The sequence below is a fragment of the Macrotis lagotis genome, chromosome 7, assembly GCF_037893015.1.
Source record: "Macrotis lagotis isolate mMagLag1 chromosome 7, bilby.v1.9.chrom.fasta, whole genome shotgun sequence".
Lineage (NCBI taxonomy): Eukaryota > Metazoa > Chordata > Mammalia > Peramelemorphia > Peramelidae > Macrotis > Macrotis lagotis.
Genome location: NC_133664.1, coordinates 200,042,449 through 200,066,625, shown reverse-complemented (window position 1 = coordinate 200,066,625; position 24,177 = coordinate 200,042,449). Strand labels below are relative to the sequence as shown.

General features: G+C 35.5%; 1 protein-coding gene across 1 annotated transcript in view; it reads left to right on the top strand.

Moving 5' to 3' along the window:
• The window catches only part of ANO2 (anoctamin 2), a 546,921-nt gene that overhangs the window by 130,376 nt on the left and 392,368 nt on the right, over positions 1-24,177 (top strand). The window contains exons 4-6 of the mRNA XM_074195316.1: positions 3,778-3,929; positions 17,009-17,063; positions 21,494-21,545. Of these exons, the coding sequence (XP_074051417.1) occupies positions 3,778-3,929; positions 17,009-17,063; positions 21,494-21,545 (259 nt within the window). The remainder of the gene's footprint in view (positions 1-3,777; positions 3,930-17,008; positions 17,064-21,493; positions 21,546-24,177) is intronic.

Here is a 24,177-nt window from a genome sequence, read left to right as displayed (position 1 = left end):
CCAGGATCCTGGACTGTTGTGCTTTCTTTCTTTTCCCCATTATGTACTTTATCCTCAAGATATTTCCTCCCCTCTGAGACTTTCTATTTTCACTTAAAGGTCTTTCATTGGACTTGCTTCAGGGAATCACTATGATTCAGAACTAGTGTTTAGATCTTAAAAAAACCCAGAAATTACATCTGGGAAATTAATACTCTTTGATAGGTTGGTAGTATAGGGAAGAAAAATTCAGGTTTTTATAGAACTACAGTTGGAGGGAACTTTGGAAGTCCTTAGTCTACTCATTTTACTAAAGAGCCAATTCAGGTCAGGAAAGTTAAGTGCCTTGATCAAGGTCACAAACTTAGTAATTATCAGCAGTGGTATTTGAACTTAAGTCTTCTGGTTCCAGAGTCTATATTCTTTCATATGTTACAATAATCATGGTGTTTAATACTTAAAACAAATTTCTGAGTATAAAAGTGCTTATGTTTTCTCTAGTGTCCAGGAGTGACAGAAGCATTGGATTTTTAGCCAAAAGAGAACTGAATTTGAATCCTTTTTTTGTGCTTATGTAGCACCAAATAAAATTCATCTTTTTTAAATGGAAATAATACTGAAATATAATATATAAATTAGTAATATGTAATGTGCATTATTTGAATATACCATATGTAATATATTAATATTTACTATGTATTATATTAACATACCACATATAATATATTAACACATTATTTGTAATACATCATTAATAAAATATTTTATATAGTGACAATATATACTGAATATACCATATATAATTTATAATTACTTATGTCAAAAATAAGAATTTTTTTACTCTCAGTATAAATTATTGTTACTCCTGACTTTGTTCCCTTTCTATCCCAGGGAGTTACAGTCTCTTTATCTGCACATTGTGTAGGGTGTCCTTACCTACTGCTGTCAGCTTTTTAAGAGGGAGGAGGATTTTTGGCTCAGCAGCAGATTGGTTGTCTCCAAGGCTGATTGTCAAACACTTGAGTAACCCTTCAGACATTAGGATACACACAGAAAGAATCACCAGAAGATCTGTGAGAATGTAAGATGAGGTTGAAGAGGGATGAGGGACTTGGAGTTTTTCTTCAGGACCTAGAATTGTAATTGTGATGATGTTGCATTGTTTATTAAGAGACAGGATTCTTGGTCATAGAAGCAAATTTTTGCTCTCTGAAAGTTCTAAACTTTAAATGCAATCAGACATCAGAAGGCAGAGAGGAAGACATTCCACCAGGACATTGTCAGGAGATGGCCCCCTTGGTGTAATCAAAGAAAAAACCTGTAGAGCAGTGTCCAAACAGAACTCTCCTAAGGGACCCAGATTACAGAAACAGCCTGCAAAATGAGTCCTATGTTGCAGACAATACAGGTGCATGTGTTGGGGGGTGGGGTAAATGAGCACGGTTCTACAGCATCACACAGAGATCAATCTTGAAACATGTAAGGGTATCTGTATATGTTTTCCACTGAGATCCTTTACGGATCCATCAAAAGGAAGAGTTGCTTTGACAGAAGTCAGGAAGAATCAATTCCAAAGAGGTAGGAGAGGACTGAAGAAGGAGACACAGAACAGCTCAGTCTGTCTGGAATTTGAGAATGAAGGGGAGTTGCAGGAGACAAGCCTCGGGAGATAGGTTGGAGCCAGACCGTGAAAAGCCTTGAATGCCAAACCAGATTTGTGGGAAGATGACCTTGGTTTGACAAAGAACATGCTGGCAGAGTGTGAGCTTTGGCAAAGTCATAGCAGTTTGGAAAAGTTTTGAATGTGAGCCTAGTAACAGACTGTAGCCAATCCAAATTTGGGGTTGACCACTGGAAGGAAAAGCAGTTCTGAGGCTGAGCATTTCATAAAGAATCTTATAAGATGCAGAGAGGGGTTATGTTTGGCATCTTTGGAGGGATTATCCCTACAAGAAAATTTATGGAATTTAGATTATTGAAGATGAGTGTTTATTTATGAAAATAAGTATTTTCTAGTCCCTATCTAATTGAAAGGGAGATAGATATTGGAGCAGATGGGGCTTATGAGGTTGCCTCCTTCTATCCTCCTGTACTCAAACAAAAGCAATAAGCATTAATTTAGTGCCTTTGATGTGCAAGAAGTTACAATCTAATGTGGAGGAGGATGAAATGATAAAAATACAAGGGAGTTTACATGCTCTGTGTAATATTTAATATGCATTCAAGGGTTAAAAAGAAAAGCCTAATCAAGAAGGTTAATATGTGACTGCCAAAAGGATCACAAAAGTTCAGAGCCAAATGTGAATGATGTGCTATGGTGAAAAGAACAATCAATTTTGAAGTAGAAGACCTGTGGACAAATCCTTTCTCAGACACTCATTAGCCATCTGGTTATGAGCAAGGTGTTCCCTATCTGTTCCCACATCAGTAAAATGGGAAATAGTAAGACTCACATTTCATAGTTTACAGAACTGTTGAGAAAATGCTTTGTAAATCTTAGGGCAGTATATAAATGGAAGCCAGGCAGGATGAGGTAGTTGAAAGAACATTGGAGTGGGAAGACCTGGGATTAAATCTTGAATCTGTCATTCACTGTTTGTATGATCTTCAGCAAGTCAGTTTATATCTCTTTGCCCCATCTGTGTAGTGAGGGAATTGGATTAGGTGATTACTGAAGTCCCTTTTATTGGGAAATTCTATTATTTTATGATTGGATTTTAAAAAAGCTTTTTCAGAGTGCTTGAGTCAACTGTTTTACTCTTCTATATTAGCATAGATGAGAGTAAACTATTTCCAAGGCATCTTTATTTTTAAGTTTTTTTTCCAATTACTTGTAAATACAATTTTTAATATTTGAGTTTTTGAAATTTTGAGTTGAAAACTCTCTCTTGCTTTCTCTCTCTCTCTTTCTCTCTCATTACCTCCCTTTCCCTCTCATTGAGAAGACAAGCAACTTGATATCTATTATCCATATACAGTCATGCAAAATATATTTCCATACTAAACATGTTATGAAGGAAACAGACCAAAAGAGAAAGAAAGAAAACTAAGAAAAATAAAATTTAAAAAGTTTCCTTGGATCTGTATTCAGACTTCATCAGTTCTTTCTTTGGAGGCAAATAGCATTTTTAATCATAACTTATTTGCAATTATCATTGCATTGCTGAGAAATCATTCACAGTTTATTATCATACAAAATTTTTATTATTGTGTACAATATCCTCCTGATTTTGTTAATTTTACTTTGCAAAAGTTTATGTTAGTCTTTTTAGGTTCCTGAAAGCACCCCAGTGATCATTTTTATAGCACAATAATATTTATCACAATCATATGTGATACAGTCATGTACTACAATTTATTTGGCCATTCTCCAAATGATGGGCATCTCCTCAATTTCCAAATCTTTGCTGCCACTTAAAAAGCTATTATAAATATTTTTGTACATACAAGTCCTTTATAAAAATCTCTTTGAGATATAGACCCTTTAATGATATTGCTGGATCAATTTGATAGCACTTTGAGCTTAGTTCCAAATTACTCTCTAAAATGGTTGAATCAGTTCACAACTCTACCAATAGCGCATTAGTGTCTCAATCCAAGGCCTTTTGTAAAGGCACTTGTTAGAAGGAAGAGTCAGAACATGTTTCCTTTTAGAAAACATCTTCCTCCATTCCCTCCCCCCAAAAATGTTTCAACCAGAGCATCCTGTCTCTATGAGGTTGGAGGCAGAAAAAAGAATTCATTTCTCTAGATTTTCTGTTTGCCTGCTTTTCACCCCTATGACTTTGCCTTCTCTAGATGTATGAGATCAAATCAGAAGGTTCCATTGCAAAGAAGTTCAATGATATTCTGCAGAAGATGAGTTATCCCTTACAGCCTCGAGTACCAGAACACAGCAATAACAAGATGAAAAACCTCTCCTACCCTTTCTCCAGGGAGAAACTGTATCTGTGAGTATTTGGTTTGATGTCACATGGGACATAGAATTAAAAAAAAAAGATGGCATCCCAGGGGAGGGTTAGGATAACAAGTTAGTGATACTTGATATTTATTCAGCATTTAACAGTTCCTAAGTATTTTGAATGCATTATAAAGCCTAAAACATTAGCAATGGAAAGACACCAGATATCATCTACTCATAATGGTCAGTAAAATCAACTTTTTCTTTTTATTCATTGTATTTGTAACCCCAGGATTTAGCACATAGTAAGAACTTTAATAAATATGTGTAGATGAGATGAAGTGTTCTTCAGAGGCCTCTAGTCCAGTTGTCTTGTCTTTATAGTCCAGGAAATGAAGATCAGAAAAGCAAATTAGTTACCAGTGTCATATAGGTGTTAAGTGGCAGAGGGGGACTTTGAATTCAAGTCTCTACTTCAAATTCAGGATTCTCTCTATCACAGTATGTGTCTTATTATTTCATTTGGTCCTCTGAGACTGGTACTAGAGATATTATTAACCTCATTTATATTTTATATTCTATATTTATTTATAGCTGCTACTTAGGTTTATAAATATATTATTTCTATAATAAATATTTATTCTTTTGTAGTGGGTTGGTGGTACAGGAAAGTAACTTTTAATTATTTTGAGGAGACTAAAGGGAAAGAGTATGGGAAAAAATCCATTTAATTATTTGCCTAAAGCAGGAAGCCTATTGAGATTTTGGATTCTGAGTATTATAGCTAAAAGTGGAGAGAAATTCATATATGCATGTGTATGCAAGCTTTGGTATGTGCATTTATGTGTAAGCATACTTGTGAAAGTGTACACATCTGCATATGTGGGGGGGATATGTTTGTTAGGGGAAAAGAGTTGAGTCCTCTCTGTCTACTTTCCCATTCTATTATTCCAAACCTCTTATCCTGTAGTCCTTTGACTTGTGCAGACTTCTAGAAAGATAACATCTTGAAATCTTGAAGCAGGAGTGAGTATTCTGGAAAGACTTGTTTGCATTTGGAATTGGAATGGAAATATTATTCCAGTGGAGTCTATGGACCAACAGCCCAGGAAGAAAGGGCAAAGAACTCAGGATGTAGAGTTGTTTGGAACTTCAAAAAGGAAAAAAGGCAAGGACAAAAAGGGTTATTTTTAGGGAAACCTGAACACAAAAGAAATTTGGATAAGGTTATTTGTAGAGTATCTTTCAGTTCTAAAATTCTAATTGGCTAGGCTGAAAAGGATAGAAAAGACATAATAATTTTGTCCTTTTCCAGTGAGTGTTAAATTTGAACTTATGTATATTGGATCTGATTTTGGGGATGAACCCCCAAGCATCTTACAAGCTTGCTCTTCTTAAATTTAATCTCAATTATCTTCAAATACAGCTCTTGTATGTTTCATGTTTAAGTTTCCACAAATGTAACATGTCTCCAGCTCTCATAATGCAGTTAAGATAGCTTTTATTTCATCCCATAGAATATGGAGTAAATATATAATTACAGGAAATATATAAATATTTCCCTTTGGTTCATATGTAATAAATTCTTCTCCCTCTAGGATAGTACCTATTTTCCCACCAAGACCCTAGAATCCCTTTGATTCAGTGCTGACCCATGGATTAGACTCCCCTCAGAAAGGGAACAGAAATTTGGAATTGCCTTTCTGTGCCACTCTGATGAGCCTCTAATTCTTTTATAGAGTCCTATATAACCTCTCCAAGATGTATTGAGTTACCCTGTGCTTTTTACTCCCCTAACTTCAAGTGGCAAGTAGATTTTGCACTGTTCAAATAACAGTGTAATAGTGGTAGGTGGCCAGGTCAGTCATTTAGTCAATTATAGTCTTTACTGAGCACTGAACATTGAGTAAAGCACTAAGAAACAAAGAAAGGCAAAAATACTGTCCCTGACCTTCAAGAAGCTCACATTCTAATGGGGGAGATGGCATGTCAATAACTCATCTCATATAGGAGAAGACTATTTCCCCATTCTTCTATTCTCAGCCTCAAAGGGAGGGCATTAGAAACAGAAAGAATCAGGAAAGAGCTCCTTCAGAAGGTGGGGATTTGAGCTGAGTCTTTGAAAGGAACCAGGAAAACTAAAAAGTGGAAAACATTCAAGGCATGAGGGGTAACCAGGGCAAAGGCTGAAGTTGGGAAATGGAGTTATTTGAGAAACAGCAAATAGGCTAGTGAACTGGCCTGTGCAAATTGTATAATGGAAAAGAGTAAAGAGTCAGTCAAAAGAGTAGAAAAGTAAGGAGGGGGCATTTTGTGAAGGGTCTTAGATGCCAGAGGACTTTTTATTTGATTTTGGAGCTAATAGGAAAGCCCTGGATTTAATTGAATTGTGAAGGGGGAAATCACATGATAAGAACTGTGATTTAAAAAATTGTTGGCAGGTGAGTAGAAGATAACTGGAATGGGAGAGAAAATTGAGGCAAGGGAAGCAACTAGAATCTGCTGCAATCATCAAAGTGAGGAATGATATAGCTACTTGATGAGAGGAGAGAATATAAACAAGAGATATCATGAAGGCAGAAATGACAAAATTTAACAACAGATCATATGTGTAGAAAGAGTGTTGAGGTAAAAGTTAAAGATAACACTGAGGTTTTGAGCTTGGGTAAGTAGGAGGAAGAATAAGAGGAGAATTGGGGAGATGGGAGAGCTTTGGGAGAAAGATAATGATTGCTGTTTTGAATGTGCTGACTTTGAGAAGTCTATCCAATTTGAGAGGTCCAAAGGCTTCTCCCAAAGGGAATAAGGCTCAGGAGAGACTCACAATGGATGAATCTGGGAAGCACCTTTATGATAATTGAATCATGGGAACTAATGAGTTTGCCAAATGAGATGCTATAGAGGGTTAAAAGAAGATGGTCCTAGACATTGTTTTGGTAATACTCATAGTTAGAGGAATCAACATGGATTAAGATTCAGCAAAGGTGATTGAAAAGAAGACAGACAGGTGGGAAAGAACCAAGAGAGAAGGTGTCATGAAAACCCTGAGAGGAAGGACATTTCAGGAGGTGGTGATTAGCATTTTCAAGAAGGATGATGATTGAGAAAAGACCACTAAATTTGACAATTTGACAATTAATTGCAGCTTTAGAGAAAGCATGAAGTCAGAAGCCAGATTGTAGAGTGTCTGTCCCTTGATCTCCCATTACATCTTTACATGATTTACTTGATTTTTCTACTGCTGCTCCAGTAGACTGAAACTCCATTCAGTGAAAGATCTACCCTCAAGTCTTTTGAAGGTCGATTTCTTTACTCTTCCTTTGGGGCTTATTGTAAGGCCATACTAAAGACTGGTTCTACTCAATAAATCTCCCTTCTCTGGTTAGAAGATTAAGATTATGGAAACATACTACCTATAAAAATCAAGATTCCTAGGAAACCAGGTCTTTTTTTCCTTTACAGAGAGGTTGGGTTCAAGAATGTTGAGTTTAAGATTGAACTTTCCTTTTAGGCCATTTACTTCTGGAGGAATTCTTGCAAATGCACAGCTGATATCTCTGTCTGGGAAAGGTTCTTGTCTCTAACTTGTTTGAGCCAAAATGATATTCTGGCTATTTATCATATATAATTTTCCATTTCATGTCTTTGCCTTTACATGAGCCATTTCACATAGTTGGAATGCTCTCCCTCCTAACTTTTGTCTCATGGAATCCTACATTTTCTTCAAGGTTCATCAGAGATGTCATCTCCAATAGGTTGCCCTCCCAATGCCATGACCCCATTGCTAATATTCTTCTCTCCCAGAAACTATTTTTTATTTAATTTGCTACATACATATCATTTTATTTTCTTTTTGAAAATCAATAATTTTATTTTCAATACAAGAAGCAAAATCAGAACTCCTATAACAATATAATAAAAAGATGTTTGCACATAAAACTGCAATTCTACTATTAGCTTGTTATTCCTTCCAAATAAATAACAAAGTTATCACATAAATTTCCTTTTTTCATTTTTCTTCCTTCTTTCCACTGTAGAGATGGCTATTATTACACACACACACACACACACACACACACACATTTATATGTGTATGTAGAATTATCCTATACATAATTCTACTTTTCAGTTCTTTCTCTAAATGTAGATAGCATCTCTCTAAATATGTCCTTTATTTTTAATGTGTTTTTATTATAGTCAAAATGACCTTCTAGAGCTCCTGTGTTTCTATTAAGAGTTTGGGCATCTATTGGATTTTAACTGTTGAGGTTCATTGGTAACTTCAGTGGCAGCGGGCTTAATTAAGGGCTGTTGTTGGAAGATAGGTTGCAAAATTGATTGAGAAAAGAACAGAAGATATGAAAAAGAAGCAACCAATGTCAGTGACCTCAGGAAATAAGTCTCAGGGAGGCTGAATCATTAAATATCACATACATAGTGAGTGGAAGAGCAGAACTATATAATCCAATTTTCTCAGTTCAGAGGTTTTTGACTGCTTCATGGGGCATAATTGGTTTGGAATATTGTAGTTCATTTCTCTTTTCTTTGTCAAAGCTGACTGTTCCAAAAATATTTGTTTAGTGACTGATTTGTGATGAGTCATTTCATAGCTGCCATCCAATTTAGATTCCTTTTACGACCCAGGCAATGGTCAGGAGCTCAATATAGAGGAGTTCATTGTTCTGATGATAAATGCTTCATCTCCAACATGAGTGAGTTATGTGAGTATAGGAAAAATTGTTGTGTTCTATGAGCTATGTTCACATTCTCTAGGATTAGATGATTTTATAATTTTGATATTTGTAAGGAATAATGTATTTAGTTTGCTTGATGAGGAGTCATTTCTTTAGATTCCCTTATTTTACAGATGAGGAAATTAAAATACTGAGAGAACAGTCAAAGATCACACATGTGATAAGTAGATGAGTTTGGATTGAATCTGAGGTCTACTCTCTAAAAATTCAGTATTTCTTCTACTGTATGATCTTGTCTGTCATGACTGGTAGAAACTTTATATATTCATTCATTTATTTAGTAAATATTAACTTAGTTCTATTGCAGGACACTGTGGTAGGTATTGTGAAGGATGTAAAATCAGAGAAAAATGACTAATCCCCTTCACTTTATTATCATATCAGGTTAGTTATTTTGATCTAGGCCTAATCTAAGACCTGGTAGTTTAGTTTTGATAGTGGAAAAAACAAGACACGCATAGGTCATTCAACAGTGAACAAAAGGAGATTTATATAACTCTAACAGAATATTCAACAGACATAAACTTTGAGAACCTTTTGAGTTGATTCAGCTAAAGGAAGCTCCCATTTTGATCAATCAGTCAATCATAGCTTTTCTAGCTCCTTGTGTCTGTTTTTAATCAAGTAATGAGGAAGTGACATCTTCAGTTTGATCCCTGAGTGATCTGATCCTACAAATCTTGAGGAATTTCTTGATATCTTTAAAGAAAAAAATTGCCTGATCTGGTGAGAGGAGTTAAGATATTGCTACTATTACATCAAATAATAACAGTCTTGAAATTCTGTAGATAGTTTTAATCTGAGGTTTTCCAAGAAACTGGGGAAATGATAAGAATGAAGGGATAAGTGAATTATGACAATCAGCAAGTCATTGTGCAGATATAGCTGACATTGAAGGCTTCAAGTCTTAACACTGATATATATATATATTGTTGATATGACCTTGGGCAAGTCACTTAGCCTCTAGGTGGTACAGTGGATAAAGCACCAACCTTGGAGTCAGGAGAACCTGAGTTCAAATCCAACCTCAGATACTTGCCACTTTCTAGTTCTGTGACCTTGAGCAAGGCACTTAATCCTGATTGCCTCACAACTAGGACCATCTCCAGTCAACTTGATTCATATCTGTCCATTGGACCTAGATGTCTGGAGGAGAAAATGAGGCTCGTGACATAGAACAGTATCCACTTACTCAGATCATGTATTTGTCATGGCAACACCTCCCTGATGTCTTTGAGAATGAAGGACAAACATCTTCTTCATGTGCTTTATTCAACTCTAAGATGTAGAGAAGTTACTGATTATAATGATAGGAGTTTTCTCAGAAAGGAGTTTCCTGTACAAATGAAATCATAGGTTCATTCTATTTTTTTTCTATTTTTTTTAAAGTACAGAGACTTTTGAAATTCTTTTTTTCTAGTTCTAGTTTCTCTTCTCCAACCTCTCCCTTCTATTCAGAAGTCAAGAAAAACAAAACTTATTGCAAGTGTCATAGTCATCAAACAAATTTCCACATTAGCCATATTTAAAAAATGGGAAAACTTGTTTCAGTCTGTACTCTGAGTTCATTTGGTCTCTATCTGGAGGTGGGTAACATGTTTCATCATGAATCCTTTGAAACTGTATCAGGTCATTCTGCTGATTAGAGTTACAAAGTCTTTAAAAGTTGATTATTTTTTATGATATTGCTGTTATTGTGGAGATTATTCTTTTGGTTTTCCTCACTTCACTTTGTATCAGTTTAAACATGGTTTCTCAGGTTTTTTGAAACCATATCCTTAATTATTTCTTAGAGGACATGTATTCTATTATATTCATATGCTACAACTTTTTCAGTCATTCCCCATCTCATAGGCATCTCCTCAAGTTACAGTTCTTTGTCATCACACAAAAAAGAGCACCTATAAATATTTTTGTGTATATGGGTCCTTTTCCTCTTTCTTTGATCTCTTTTGGGGGGTATAGATATAATAGTAATACTTTTGAGTAAAGAAATATATATGTATATATTATATATATATAATATATATATATAATACACACACACACACACACACACACACATATATATATATATATATGTATATACACACATGAATTTAATAGTTTTTTGGTCATAATTTCGAGCTGCTTTCTAGAATGGTTAGACTAGTTCACAGTTCCACCACCAGTGCATTAGTGTACCTGTTTTCCCACATCCCCATCAGCAATTGTCATTTTAGCCAATCTGATTAGTGTGAGATGTGGAGTCTCATAGTTGTTTTAATTTGCTCATTTCTAATTATTAGTGATTTAGGGCATTCATAACTTTTATTTCTTCCTCTGAAAATTTCTTATTCTTTTCCTAAGTTCAAATTGTAGGATTCTCAAAACCATACACTACTATTGTATGGTTTTGTATTGTATTGAGATATGAAGTAGAGTGGGAAAAGGACTTTCAGTTTATTAATCATCATCATCATTTTCATATATTAAATTGAAGGAGACCTGACACTGTGGATTATCATAATGTGTGTTCATATTGCTTAGGGACTGATATTTCCCTGCTTATGATACCAGAGTTGGGAAACCTATATGAGTAACCTATCACTCTTTTCTATAAAATGACTGGCCCCTATCTGCATTGCTAATCAATTCTGTAATATAGAGATTAGATTCCTTGATACTGAACTTGGAGGAATAATGTGAGTTTAATGTAACCTATGTGGGCTAAGTCTAGAGAGTAGCTTCTTTTAGCAAATTGACCTCCTTTCTCTTCCTTCTGGGGCCCTCAATTTATTAAACTCAGAGTTATATGTCCCTGTTATGTCAATTGTATCACTGTTACTCTGGTGATTGGAATCCAAATGTATCTTTGCCAAGAACCCCTCATCCCTTAGCTTATCTCCTGATGTCACTGGTTGCCACCATTTAGGCCTTAAGCCTATCTTTCTATTAATTAAAATGCACAGAAAGTCTTCTGCTTTGGGCTCAACTGACTGGTCACCTCTCATGTGAGAGGCTCTGAGTCTTGGGTAGTTATAATGAATAGAACCACTACTCTTTGGGATAGTTTGAAAAAAGGTTTTCAAAATACTATGTAAATAGGATAATTATTATTAGTCTTTGTTCATCTGTAAAATGAGGTAATTGGACATTTTTTTCTAGCTGCAACCTGTAAGTTTTTTATGAGATTTTTAGTTCCAAGAGGGACCATTCCTTACTAATCTTCATTATTCCCAATATCAATGAGTAGTTCCTCAGTAAATAAATGTGGAAAAAATAACAAAATCGTAGGCTCTTGGAGCTGAAAAATGATCTCAGAAAATATTTGTCTAAGTCATATCAGAACAGGAATCCTTTCTACTACTCATCTGACAAGTGGTCATTGAAGACCTCCAAATGAGGCAGAACCTTCTAAGACAACTACTTTCATTTTTGAATATATCCAATTGTTTCCTTCATGAAGTTTGAATTTACATCACTCCCTTGCCTTAGTTCTGCCTTTTGAGTCAAGCAGAAAAAAATCCTACATCTCTTTTACTTGATAGTCTTTCTAATATTTGGAGAAGGCTCTCATGATTTATACTAAGTCTTCTCTTCTTTAAGCTAAATCCCTTTATGGCATAGTCTTCAGTTCCATTACCATCATGACCATCCTCCTTTAGAATTATCACCAGCATTTCAGTGTCTTCTCTAACATGGTTCCAGGATTTGAAAACATTAACCATACTCTGGTCTGGCCAGGGTAGAAAACAATAACCCTATGTAGTGAGAATGTACATAGTTATGAGATGTTTTGGAAATGTTTGGAATGGGGTATGAAAACTGGCTTCTGGGTAAGATAAGGAAAAATCTCTTCTATCAGAGCACAGACACAAGATCAGAGTCTAGGTGATTCTGGTAGGAAGGAGGTTGAGGAGGATGGCAAAATGGTCTGGAAATGGCCAGGAAGTGACTTGTAGATCTAGTTCTGGGTAAGGTATTGTACATACTCAATTATCAGAGTATTGTAGTCATCTTAGACTCAACATGTCTATTACAGCGGTAATGATATTTCTCTTTAAACCCTACTTCTCTACTGTCTTCCCTATTTATGTTGAAAGCACAATCATCCTTCCTGTTTCTTAGATTCAAAGACTCAGTATTATTCTTGATTCCTTACTCTTCCTTGCCCTCCATATGTAATCAGTTGCCAAATTTTCTCATTTCTAGCTCTACAATACCTCTTAAATATTATCCTTTCACTCCACATATACTTCATTACCTGTTGCCTGGACTATTTGAATAGCCTTTTAATCAAGCTCCTTGACTCATCTCTTTTCACTTGAATCTCTTCTCATACAGCTGCCAAAGCAATTTCCCTAAAATGCAGTTCTGACTAGTTCTACCTCATACTTGGTAAATTTTAGTAGTTCCCTTTTTGCCACTGGAATCAAGCACAAACTCTTCCATGTGTCATTTAAAACAATACTTTTTCTCCAATTATATGTAAATTTTTAAAACATTTTTTAAAATTTTGAGTTCTACATTTTGTCTTTCCCTTCTTCCCCCTCCTCCCTGAGTTGGTAACAATTTGATTTAGGTTATGTATGTGCAATCATGTAAAACATTATGTAAATCATGTAAAATCATATAAAAACACGTAAAACATTTGTCATTTTGTTCAAGCAAAAAAAAAGAAGGAAAGTGAAAAAGTATGCTTCAGACTATGTTCAGACAATGTCAGTTCTTTCTCTGGAGGTGAATAGCATTTTTCATCATGTGCCCTTTGGAATTGTCTTGGATCTTTGTATTACTGATAATAGCTAAGCCATTCACAGCTGATCGTTATAGAGTATTGCTGTTGTGTCCAATTTCTTTTGTTTACGTTCACTTCACTTTGTATCAATTCATGTAAATCTTTCCAGTTCTTTCTGAAATTATCCTGCTTGACATTTCTTATAATGAAATACTATTTCATTACAATCATATATCACTACCTGTTTAGTCCCAATTGTTGGACATTCCCTCTGTTTCCAATTCTTAGCCACAACAAAAAGAGCTGCTATAAATACTTTTGTACAAATAGGTTCTCCCCCATCCCATTTCCCTTTATTAAAAAAAATCTTTGGGATATAGACCTGGTAGTAGTATTGCTGAACCAAAGGATATACATAATTTTATAGCTCTTTCATCATATTTCCAAATTGTTCTCTAGAATTGTAGAATCAGTTTATAACTCCACCAATAATTCATTAGTGTCCCAGTTTTCCTACATCCCCTCCAACATTGATCATTTTCTTTTTTTTTTTGTTCCATTAAACAATGAAGGTGAATGGTACCTCAGAGGTGTTTTAATTTGTATTTCTTTATTCAGTAGTGATTTAGTCATCTTTTATTTGACTATAGATAGCCTTGATTTTTTTTTCATATAAAAACTGCCTCTTCATATCTTTTGACCATTTGTAAAATTGAGGAATGACTTTTATTTTTAAAATTTGACTCAGATCTCTATATATTTGAGAAATGAGGCCTGTATCAGAGATACATGCTGCAAATTATTTTCCCTTCCCAGTTTTCTGCTTTCCTTCTAATTTTCATCTCATTGGTTTTGTTTATGGAAAACCTTTTAATTGTATAATCAAATTTTTATATTTATGTATTTTTATATATTTTATTTTATAATTTTTATATATTTTGTTTGGACTTATTTTTTCTCTTATCCATGGATCTGACAGATGGACTATTTCATGCTTTCTTAATTTGTTTATGGCATCACCATTTATGTCTAAATCATGTAACCGTTTTTACTTTATCCATGTATAGAGTATGAGATGTATCTCCATATCTAGTTTCTGCCATGCTATTTTGAAGTTTTCCCATTAGTTTTTTGTCAAATAATGTGTTTTTGTTTCAAAAGCTTAGATCTTTGGGTCTATGATTATTTACTACAGTAAATTGTACACCTAATCTATTTGACTGATCCACTACTGTGTTTCCTATCCACTACCAGATTGTTTTGATAATTACCACTTTATAATATAGTTTGAGATCTGATATCACTAGGCTCCTTCCTTCATATTTTCCCCATTTATTCCTTTGTTATTCTTGACCTTGTGTTCTTCCCCATCAATTTCATTTTTTATGCCATTTAAGAGTCTTCATAACTTAGCCCTAAGTTACCTTTCCATCCTTACTCTGTTGTTTTGCTATATTGTCCATTCAGTTGTTTCTCACACTAGACATGCCAGCTTCTCTCTCTCTGCTATTGCATAGTCTACTCCCCATGTTTGGAATACACTCCTTCTCCTCTTGGAATTCCTTGGTTCCCTTCAGAACTCGGTGCAAGGGGCTGCCTACATTTCCTCTTTTCTGCTCCTCTAGCCACTAATATCTCTTTTCCCTAATTAATTCCTTATCTCACACCCCACAGATGCTTTTAACACTTTCTCTTCTGTCCTCAAACTCAGACTCTATCTCTTCTCTCTATCTGCTGAGGATCTTGCCTCTTACTGAAAAAATTGAGGTCATTGATGTGAGTTCGCTTTAAACTCATTCTCTTTACCTTTGGTATCACTTTCCACTCTATCCTTCTTTCTATAAATCTCTGGCAGAGAAATGGGACCTTCTCCTTGCTGAGGTCAACCTCTCCATGTTCACTTGATGCCCTCCCTTCCAATCTTCCAGTTTATTATATCCATCAATTGGTTCCTTCCTTACTGTACAAATATATTCAAATCTTCCTCCATCCTTATAAAACCTTCACTGGATCCTACTCTTCCCTCAAGTTATTATTTTCTGTCTTTCTCAGGTAATTCCCATTAAAAAAAGGACTAATACATACTTGCTGCTTCCAGTTCCTCACTTTCATTCCTCAATCTCAATCTGTTTTCAGAACTCATCACACAATTAAACTGTTCTTTCCAAATTTATTAATGAACTCTTAATTGCCAAATAGTTTTAATATCTTTAGACTGTTCTACTACATTTGATCCAATTGATTACCTTCTCCATTGGGTATTCTCTCACTAGGCTTTCCTGATTTACATTCCATTTATCTGACCACTTATTATCTGACAACCTCTTAGTCTCTCTTTCCATCTCATCATACCCAGCAACCCTACCTGAAGATGCTTCTGACAGCACTGTCATAGACCTTCTATCATTTTTGGAAACCTCATCATCTATGCTTTTTATTTCTATATATATATCTTTATCTGTGTCTCCTTTTCCCCTATCTGTTTCTTTGAGCCTCAATTTCACATCACCAAATAAAATGCCTGTTGGATATTTCAGTTATATATTCTAAGAGAGACCTCTTGAACTCGACATATTGAAAACTGAATGCATTATTTCCCCCTCACCCAAAACTCTATTCTTCCAAACCTCTATTTCTATCAATCCCTACCATCTTTCTAGTGTCCTAGATTAATAGCTTCTGTATTATTCTAAACTCCTCATTTTTTTAATACCCTATAATCAATGATTTGCCAGACCTTGCCACTTCTACTCTAACAATCTCTCTTGCATCTGACCCTTTTTCTCCACAGACAACTACCACTGGGTTCAGGCCCACATCGCTTTGCACTTAGATTATTGTAGCAATCTCCTAATTGGACTCCCTACCTCTAGACTCTCCCCATTACAGTCCTTCTTACATGCTAATGCCAATTTAATTTTCTTTAAGCATATATCTGATTAGGTGACTCCCTTTCTTAATCAACTTAAGTGGCTTTCTGTGGCCTCTAGAATGAAATGTGAATTCTTCTGTTAACTTTTAAAGTCTTAATCTATTTTTTTCTAGTCCTGTCAACATGACTCCTCCTCCTGCATTCTGCACTCCAGTTAAACTATTCTTCTTTGTATTCCTTAAACCTGTCTTTCTTTCTTTCATCTTTACACCCTTGGGGGGTACAAGGCTGTCTCCCAGTCTTAGAACAAATTCCTTCCTTATTTCTGCCTCATCTAGAGTCCTTCCTTATAAGATGCTACTCAGCATCTCTTTCTATAGCTTTTCCTGATTCCCCCTAAATGCTAGTGCCCAAATTATTTTGTATTTAATTGATATATATATATATTCATATTGCTTTACATTTATATTGATTATATTTCTACATGCATTTTCTCACTCATTAGAATGCAAGCTCATTTTAATAAGGGATTATTGTTTTTGTTCTTGTATCCCCAGTCAATAAATAGTAGGTGCTTAATAAATATTTAATACATACTTGTTGATTGATTGATATCATGGAAGAGATTCCTAATGGGTTGTAGGTTTACCTAGAAAGCCTCTGCAGGTCCTTTCAACTTTGAACTTGGGTGATTCTGCTTGGCTATTATTCTGCCATAGAGTACATGTGGTAGTATGTGGTCCATTGAAGAAGTTCATACTCTCTCTCCTTGGTGTCTACAGGTACAACATCCAGGACAAGGACACCTTCTTTGATAATGCTACCAGAAGTCGCATTGTAAGTAAGCAGGTTTGCTTGGCAGATTGATGGGAATGGGGGTAAGACAGAAAAGAGCCCCTGGTTTGGTTTTATGTGCTGACTCTGACACTATTTGCTTAGAGCTTGCCAAGTAACAGTGAGGAAAATCCCAGTGGCAAAAGAGATGTCAAAAAAAAAACTATTTATGCTTCATAGTTTGAGAGGCAAACTGTTCCTTTGTGAATTCTTCCCTAAAGTCATTCTGACAATCCCAGAATCCTAGAATATTAGATGGGTTCTATAGTTGATTAAGGATTTTGAGATGTCTAGGTCAACCCTCTATTTCATACATCTAAACCTATGACCTAAAGGTTTGAAATCATGAGGCCACATTACAAGTTAGCAATAACTGCTAGTACAAGAATTTAGGGCTCCTAGCTCTCAGTATTATTAATAAAAGTTTTATTAAGAGCTATTGCTTTTATATTACCTATGTTTCCTAGTGATTCCCTCCCTAACATCTTCCAGAGGATATTGCTCATAAGAAAGCATTAAAAAAAGTTCATCAGAACTAACAAACATATCAGAAAAAGTCTGACATAGATAGTTTGTTGTCCAACTCTGCAAGGAAGGCAGGAAGATACCAGTCATTTATCTTCTTTGGAGCCGAACTTGAATATTATAATTTTGCTGCACTCTTTTCTAATTGTTTTGTTGTTTTTTCCATTTTTGTGGTAGTCACTGTGTATATTTTTCCTAGTTTTTCTTAGATTGCTTTTCATCAGTTTACCTTCCTTTATATACTTCCTGCATTCATCATATTTATAATTTTTCTTTTGGGGGGGCTTTTTTTTTTTGCAAGATATTAGGGTTGTGACTTGCCCATGGTCACACAACTAGGTAATTAAGTCTGAGGTCGGATTTGAATTCTGGTCCTCCTGACTCCAGGGCTGGTGTTCTATCCACCGTGCCACTTAGCTGCCCCTATATTTATTATTTCTTATGGCATAGAGATATTTCATTACATTATATACATGGTTTGTTTCACCATTCTTCAATCAATGACCAATATAGTAGTCTTGTCAGGTACTTATTATGTGCCAGCCACTGTACTAGATGTTGGGGATAAAAAGATGGTACCTGCCTTCAAGGAATTTACAATGATGGAAAAAGTTAGCACATAAATGGAAAGTGGTAGTCAGAAGATTACTCCCCGTTGGCATGGAATGAAGATGTGAGGAAGTACTGTTGATCCCAACAAGTTAAAGCCAAAACTAGTCTATCAATTAAAATTTTTGTTAGTTCCAGGAGCAGAGTCTAGTTTTTCCCTTGGGAAGGACAGGGAGAAGGTGCTCCCAGTGGAGATAGTAAGGTAAGAAAGCAAACTAGATAAATCTTAAGGTTATCTGTCTATTCCAATACTCTCATTTTACAGATGAGGGAAATGAGGCCAAGAGAGGTAATATGACTTATTCAAGATGATAAAGGTCATTTGAGGTCATAAGAAAAAACTAGATTTTTAACCTGCCTACAGAAGTAAAAATTTCAGGTACTAGAAGACAACACAATTAAAAGGAATGAATGAAAAGTGCTTTTTCAAGCTTATAATGGCTTAAGATATGTTATTCTGAGAATATACTTAGGTGATGCAGTAGATAGAGTAGCAGGTCTGGAGTCAGGAAGATTCTTCTTCTTGAGTTCAATTCTTACCTTAGACATTCACTAGTTGTATGATTCTGGGTAAGTCACTTAACACTGCTTGTCTCAGTTTCCCCATTTGTAAAATGAGTTGGAAAAGGAAATGATCAACTACTCCAATATCTCCACCAAAACTCCAATGGGGTCATAAAAATTAAAATGACTGGACAACAACTAAGGGCACACTGGTTTTATGAGGAAACAAATCAACCTGTTTTATAGGTATTTCCATTTTTATTCCTATGACAAGAAGCACTTCTGTTTCCACTCCCTTCACTTGGTATTAGTACAAGTGAATTAAAGCTCTCTGTGGTTTGAATTCCATGCTTGTCTGTGGGGTAAGAGGGTGGTGGTAGTTAAGGAGTGTTAGGATTAACTGATAATTGCAAAATGTTTGTAAAATAATAAAATGCCACATAAAAACTGTTCCTATTATTATCATTGTTTAATTATTGCCTTGTATTACAAATAGAATTAAAGGTTGCTGGATCCAGTTCTACTGAAAGTTATTTATGTGCCACTCCCACTAACTCTGAGACTAGAATATAAGATGTAAGCAATATTAGAGTGACAAGGTTCTGTTCATTCATCATTCCTTCTCCCACAGCCTCACCTTGCCCTACTATGGGGAATAGAATTTTTAGCATGGTTTGGAGATATCTTCCTGCCTCAGCTGTCTGCCTTTTGACTCAAATAGCAAGATGGTATACTTTTCATCCTTATGCCCTTTGCTTTGTAGGGGTCAAGGTGAAGCAGATGTTTATTCTACAGAAAATTTCAGTGTTATTTAGAGTAGTCTGGCAGAGAAAGTGGCATAAAGGTCCATCTTCAGACACCTCCAATCAGTCAGTCATATTTACATTGTGACATCTTAAATGCAACCTTTCAGAAAGAGGGAAGGAAATGGCCATATATATATATATGTATGTGTGTATATATATATATCTATATATATATATCTATATATATCTATCTATATATATATCTCCCCACACATATATATTGAGTTAACAGTGTCTGACACACAGTAGGTTCTATATATATATACACACATGTCTATATCTATATTTCATATATATATATATATGTGCGTGTATTACTTCATTTAATTATCACAGCAACCCTGGTAAGTAGTGATCTTATCTCCATTTTATAGATGAGGAAACTGGCAGGTGGGGTTACATGACTTGCTCAGTAAGGGTCACACATTCTGAGTCTAGACACTCAGTGCTCTGTGCACTATGGTATCACATCATTACCTCTTTTAAAATGATTCTTTTCCTTTAATTCTCTTTATCATCCTGAAATAATAGATTTACACTGAATAACCAGTGAACCATTGTTTTTGTTATTGTTCATTTGTTTTGGTCTTGTCCAACTCTCTGTGACCCCATCTGGGGTTTTCTTGGCAAAGATACTGGAATGGTTTGCCATTTCCTTCTCTAGCTCATTTTACAGATGAGGAAACAGGCAACAAGGATTAAGTGACTCGTCCTGAATCTCACAGCTAACACATGCCTGGGGTCAAATTTGACCTCAGGAAGATGAGTTTTTCTGATTCTAGGTCCCAACCTATATCCATTGTATCACCTAGCTGTATAACCTTGGTGAGTTCTAATTGAGGGACACATCTCTCTCCTATGCATGACATGGATTTTCATGTAAATCTTAAAAAGGCAGAATTTTGGAGCTGCCTAACTTCTCTCAGGAGGTAATATGGTTCAGTTGTAAGTTTTTAAAATTTGGAGTCCGGTGACCTAGGTTCAAATCCTAACTCTGTCACTGTGTGAATCTGTGGTCATTTCTTATCTCTTCTTGAATACCAGTTTCCACATTTGTAAATGAGGTAGTTGGACTGTATAACCTTCTAGGCTCTAGAACTATGATCCTATTATCTCAACGTCCCTACTAAATTATAAGCTCCCCGAAGTTAGAATCCATATCCAAAGCTAAATTTCTATTCCCTTCAGGTCTGAGAATATGGCACATAGGTAGTTACTATTTCGAATTTTCTTTTTATTCCTCATGCAGCATTCAAAGCATCCTACTTTTCAGGTTCCTATTGTATTCTCAATTCTCTTCTCAGGTGCTATGAGGGATATGTAAGAAATATGAGACAAGTTCCCTGCCCTCCAGGAGGTTTCTATCTAACTGAGAAAGCAGGATTAATACATGAAAACCATCAGAGAGTGATAACAAGTCCCAATATAAACATATAAGTACTGAATTGTGCCAGTATCCACAGGCATGAGTGATGGTATGAGCAGCTCTCTGCTGAAATTGCTTTCCTCTCATTAAGTTCCAACATCCTACTGGAAGATTTCCATCTTACTTCTCAGAGCTCCTTTTGGGGCCTTATAGGCATTCACTGTGTTTTCCCACTTTGGGAAATTGGAAGAAGTTTTTAAGAGGCTACCATTATAATTCCAGAGAGTAGTGTATGCATAATGAATAATAGTAGATGGGTGTCAATGTGTTGTATTTTACATATTTGCTTCCAGGTGGGGTGAAAGGGAGGGAATATGCAGGGGAGTTAAATTCTTTGTTCTCTCAAAGGACTCAAGTTTGATTGGGTTTGGCATTCAGTTCATGAGTTCAACATATGCTTGGCTTTTCCCCTAGCTCACTCAAAACGCACACATATTCTTTTCCCCTCTCCTCCCCATCTTTACCAGGTTGTCCCCCCACTCCCCAGAGTGTGTTGTTTAAATTCATATGTTGCCTAGGGACATGATAATTGGTCTCATGGCTTTCCTGTCTTCCTTCTTTAGGTGCATGAAATCTTAAAACGTACATCCTGTTCTCGAGCCAATAACACAATGGGTAAGTACTACTTGTTTGCCATCACTTGGATGAGAGTGCTGATGGAGCTGCCAAGGTGGCCAAATACTGTTCTTTCAACGACTCAGTTGGTCGGGGGAAAAAATAACAAAAACAAACAACCCTTCTGTGCCCCTACACAAACACAGACGAGTGCTTCAGCACAGACTGAGAAAGCACAAGCTTTTCCTAAAAAGATCAGCTGTCTTACTATTCCGGCAGGGGTCCCTGTTCCCCTGGCCCTTGTCTGGTCTTCAAATTATCATCCTTGTACAATTGCTTTTGCTTCTCTCTTTATTTACCTCCACCCCTCACCTACTTCCACCTCTTGCTTACCCTTGCTGTCAGTAACTTTGAAGTCTATTTAATAGCCATCTGTTCTCCAATAGTGTTATATAGATGATAAGAAACATTTTCGACAGATACAGTTCTGGGCCTCTAGTTGCTTGCAGTCTGGTATTATATCAATCCTTATGTTGACAGCTAGAACAAGCACAAAAAGAATCTGAGTGGTTTGGGAGAGGGAAATGGAGAACTATTCTAGTATCCTTGCCAAGAAACCCCATGTAGGGTCATGAAGAATGAAGCACTATTGAAACGACTGAACAAGAACATTCAGGAGATGGTAGAAACTTGAAGGGGCTTCTGTCTCAAATGGAATGTACTGTGGAACTTTGAATTTTGGGCCTGAGAACCTGAGTTTGAATCCTAGATCTTCCCTTACTATACATGAATCTGAGTGAATCACTTAATCTGTCTGACTTTCAGTTTTCTCATATGTAAAATGAGTGCGTTGGACTAGATTCTATGCAATATTGAGTGCCTACAGTGTGTGGAAGATACCATGTTATATGCTGGGGAATAGACCTCCTAAGAGTATCAGGAAGGACTTTCTGTAGGAGATGGCCTGTAATTTGAGACTTGAAGGAATCTAGATGGCTTAGAATATTCTTTCAAACTAACAATCCTATTAAATTCTCATTCTTATTTTATTCAGCAAACATTTTTTAAATATTCAAGCATTGGGATTTGGAGGTAAAAAAGGATCATTTCTTTTTCCACTGTACTTTGTTATGTATGGAATAAAAATAAACTAAGAATGTCTTTTTAAATTTAATTTTTCCTTATTCCCTAGATTTACAATTGGATAAAGTATTTCCCCATAATTTTTCTTGTTATATTTATAGAGGTAGGAAGTTCACTCATGCTTAATAAAACCTATTCTGTTTTTAGAAATGTAGAACATTTTTGCTTATATTAAATCAAACTCTGTCTTTCTCTAATATCCACCTATTGGTCCTAGCCTAGATATCTAGAATAATAAAAAAAAAAACTAGCTCTATTTTTACATGACAATCTTTCAAATTTTGCAGACAACTATTATTTTTTTTCCCTTATAGCTTTCTTTTCCACATTTGTCAGGTGTTGCTATAATATAAATGAGATTGGCCATAGTGAAATAGATGACAGACTGAGAGTGTGTGCACAAGGGCATTTTAAGTTTCTGGAATTTTGATCCATTAAGTAATTTCCTAGGACAGTATGAGAAATAGAATTAAAAATAGCAGATAAGGAACATCTATAAGCTGGTGACATTGTTTGGTTGGCATTGAAGCTACTTTAGACCCTTCCGAATTAGTTAGGTATGAGACTGCTCAGAGATGTTTTACTTCAAACTTATCTCATTCATTCATTTTTTTCTGAAATAAATGTTCTTTGAGTGCCTAAGTTTTAAAAATCAATGTGCTAAATGAGAAGAATGCAATGATAAATAAAACAGGTCCTATTGACATGAAGTTTAAAATTCACTAATAGGATAAGTAACTATAATACAAAAAAAGAATAGAATAGGTGAAATCAAGGTTAAGTTACTTAGAAATTTGAGTAGAGAGAAGTCATTTTCACCTTAGAGGCAGGGTGAGTACAACTCAGGGAAGGTTTCATGGAAGAGGTGACATCAAATTTTGAACAAGTGGCAAGAGAGGAACTTGAACTAATAATTAAGTAAAGGTGTTACATATTTTAACCTAGGCGAGGTGTCTGATATCTCTCTCTGGGTCTCAGTTGCTTTATATATAAAATAGAAGAAGTAATGATCACTTTTTCTACCTCACTATCATTATAAACAAAGTTCTTTGTCAGGCTCAAAATGAATAATTTTATTATTAGTTTGAGACTGGGTAAAGGGAACCATTCTGGTTATGGGGGATGTTTATAAGCAAATGCATGGAGATGGGAATAGAATCATGAAAATAAATAAAATTGAGTAATTCAAGTAAAAGCTAAATGAATAGGCTGGCTCTAGATTATAGAGAACCTGGAATTCTAGTTCCCATAGGGTCCCAAAGGAGGACCTTGGTAATAGCAAATGCTGGAGTTCTTTATTGTTAGGAATTGTTTTGAGGAATTCCATACTACTCAATGTAAATGGAATGATATTTCCTTGATTTGGATTAGAATTTTTGAGATGCTTTGCTATTAATTTCTGGAAAACTCTGGAAGGTATTTTAAAAAATAATTGGTTTCATGAAATTCCTGAATCAGAGACTATAGGAATAACCCCCTCATTTTAGAGATAATGAAACTTGAAATTCAAAGAAAGGGAGATCTTTTTTTAGGGTCACACAGCTAGTAT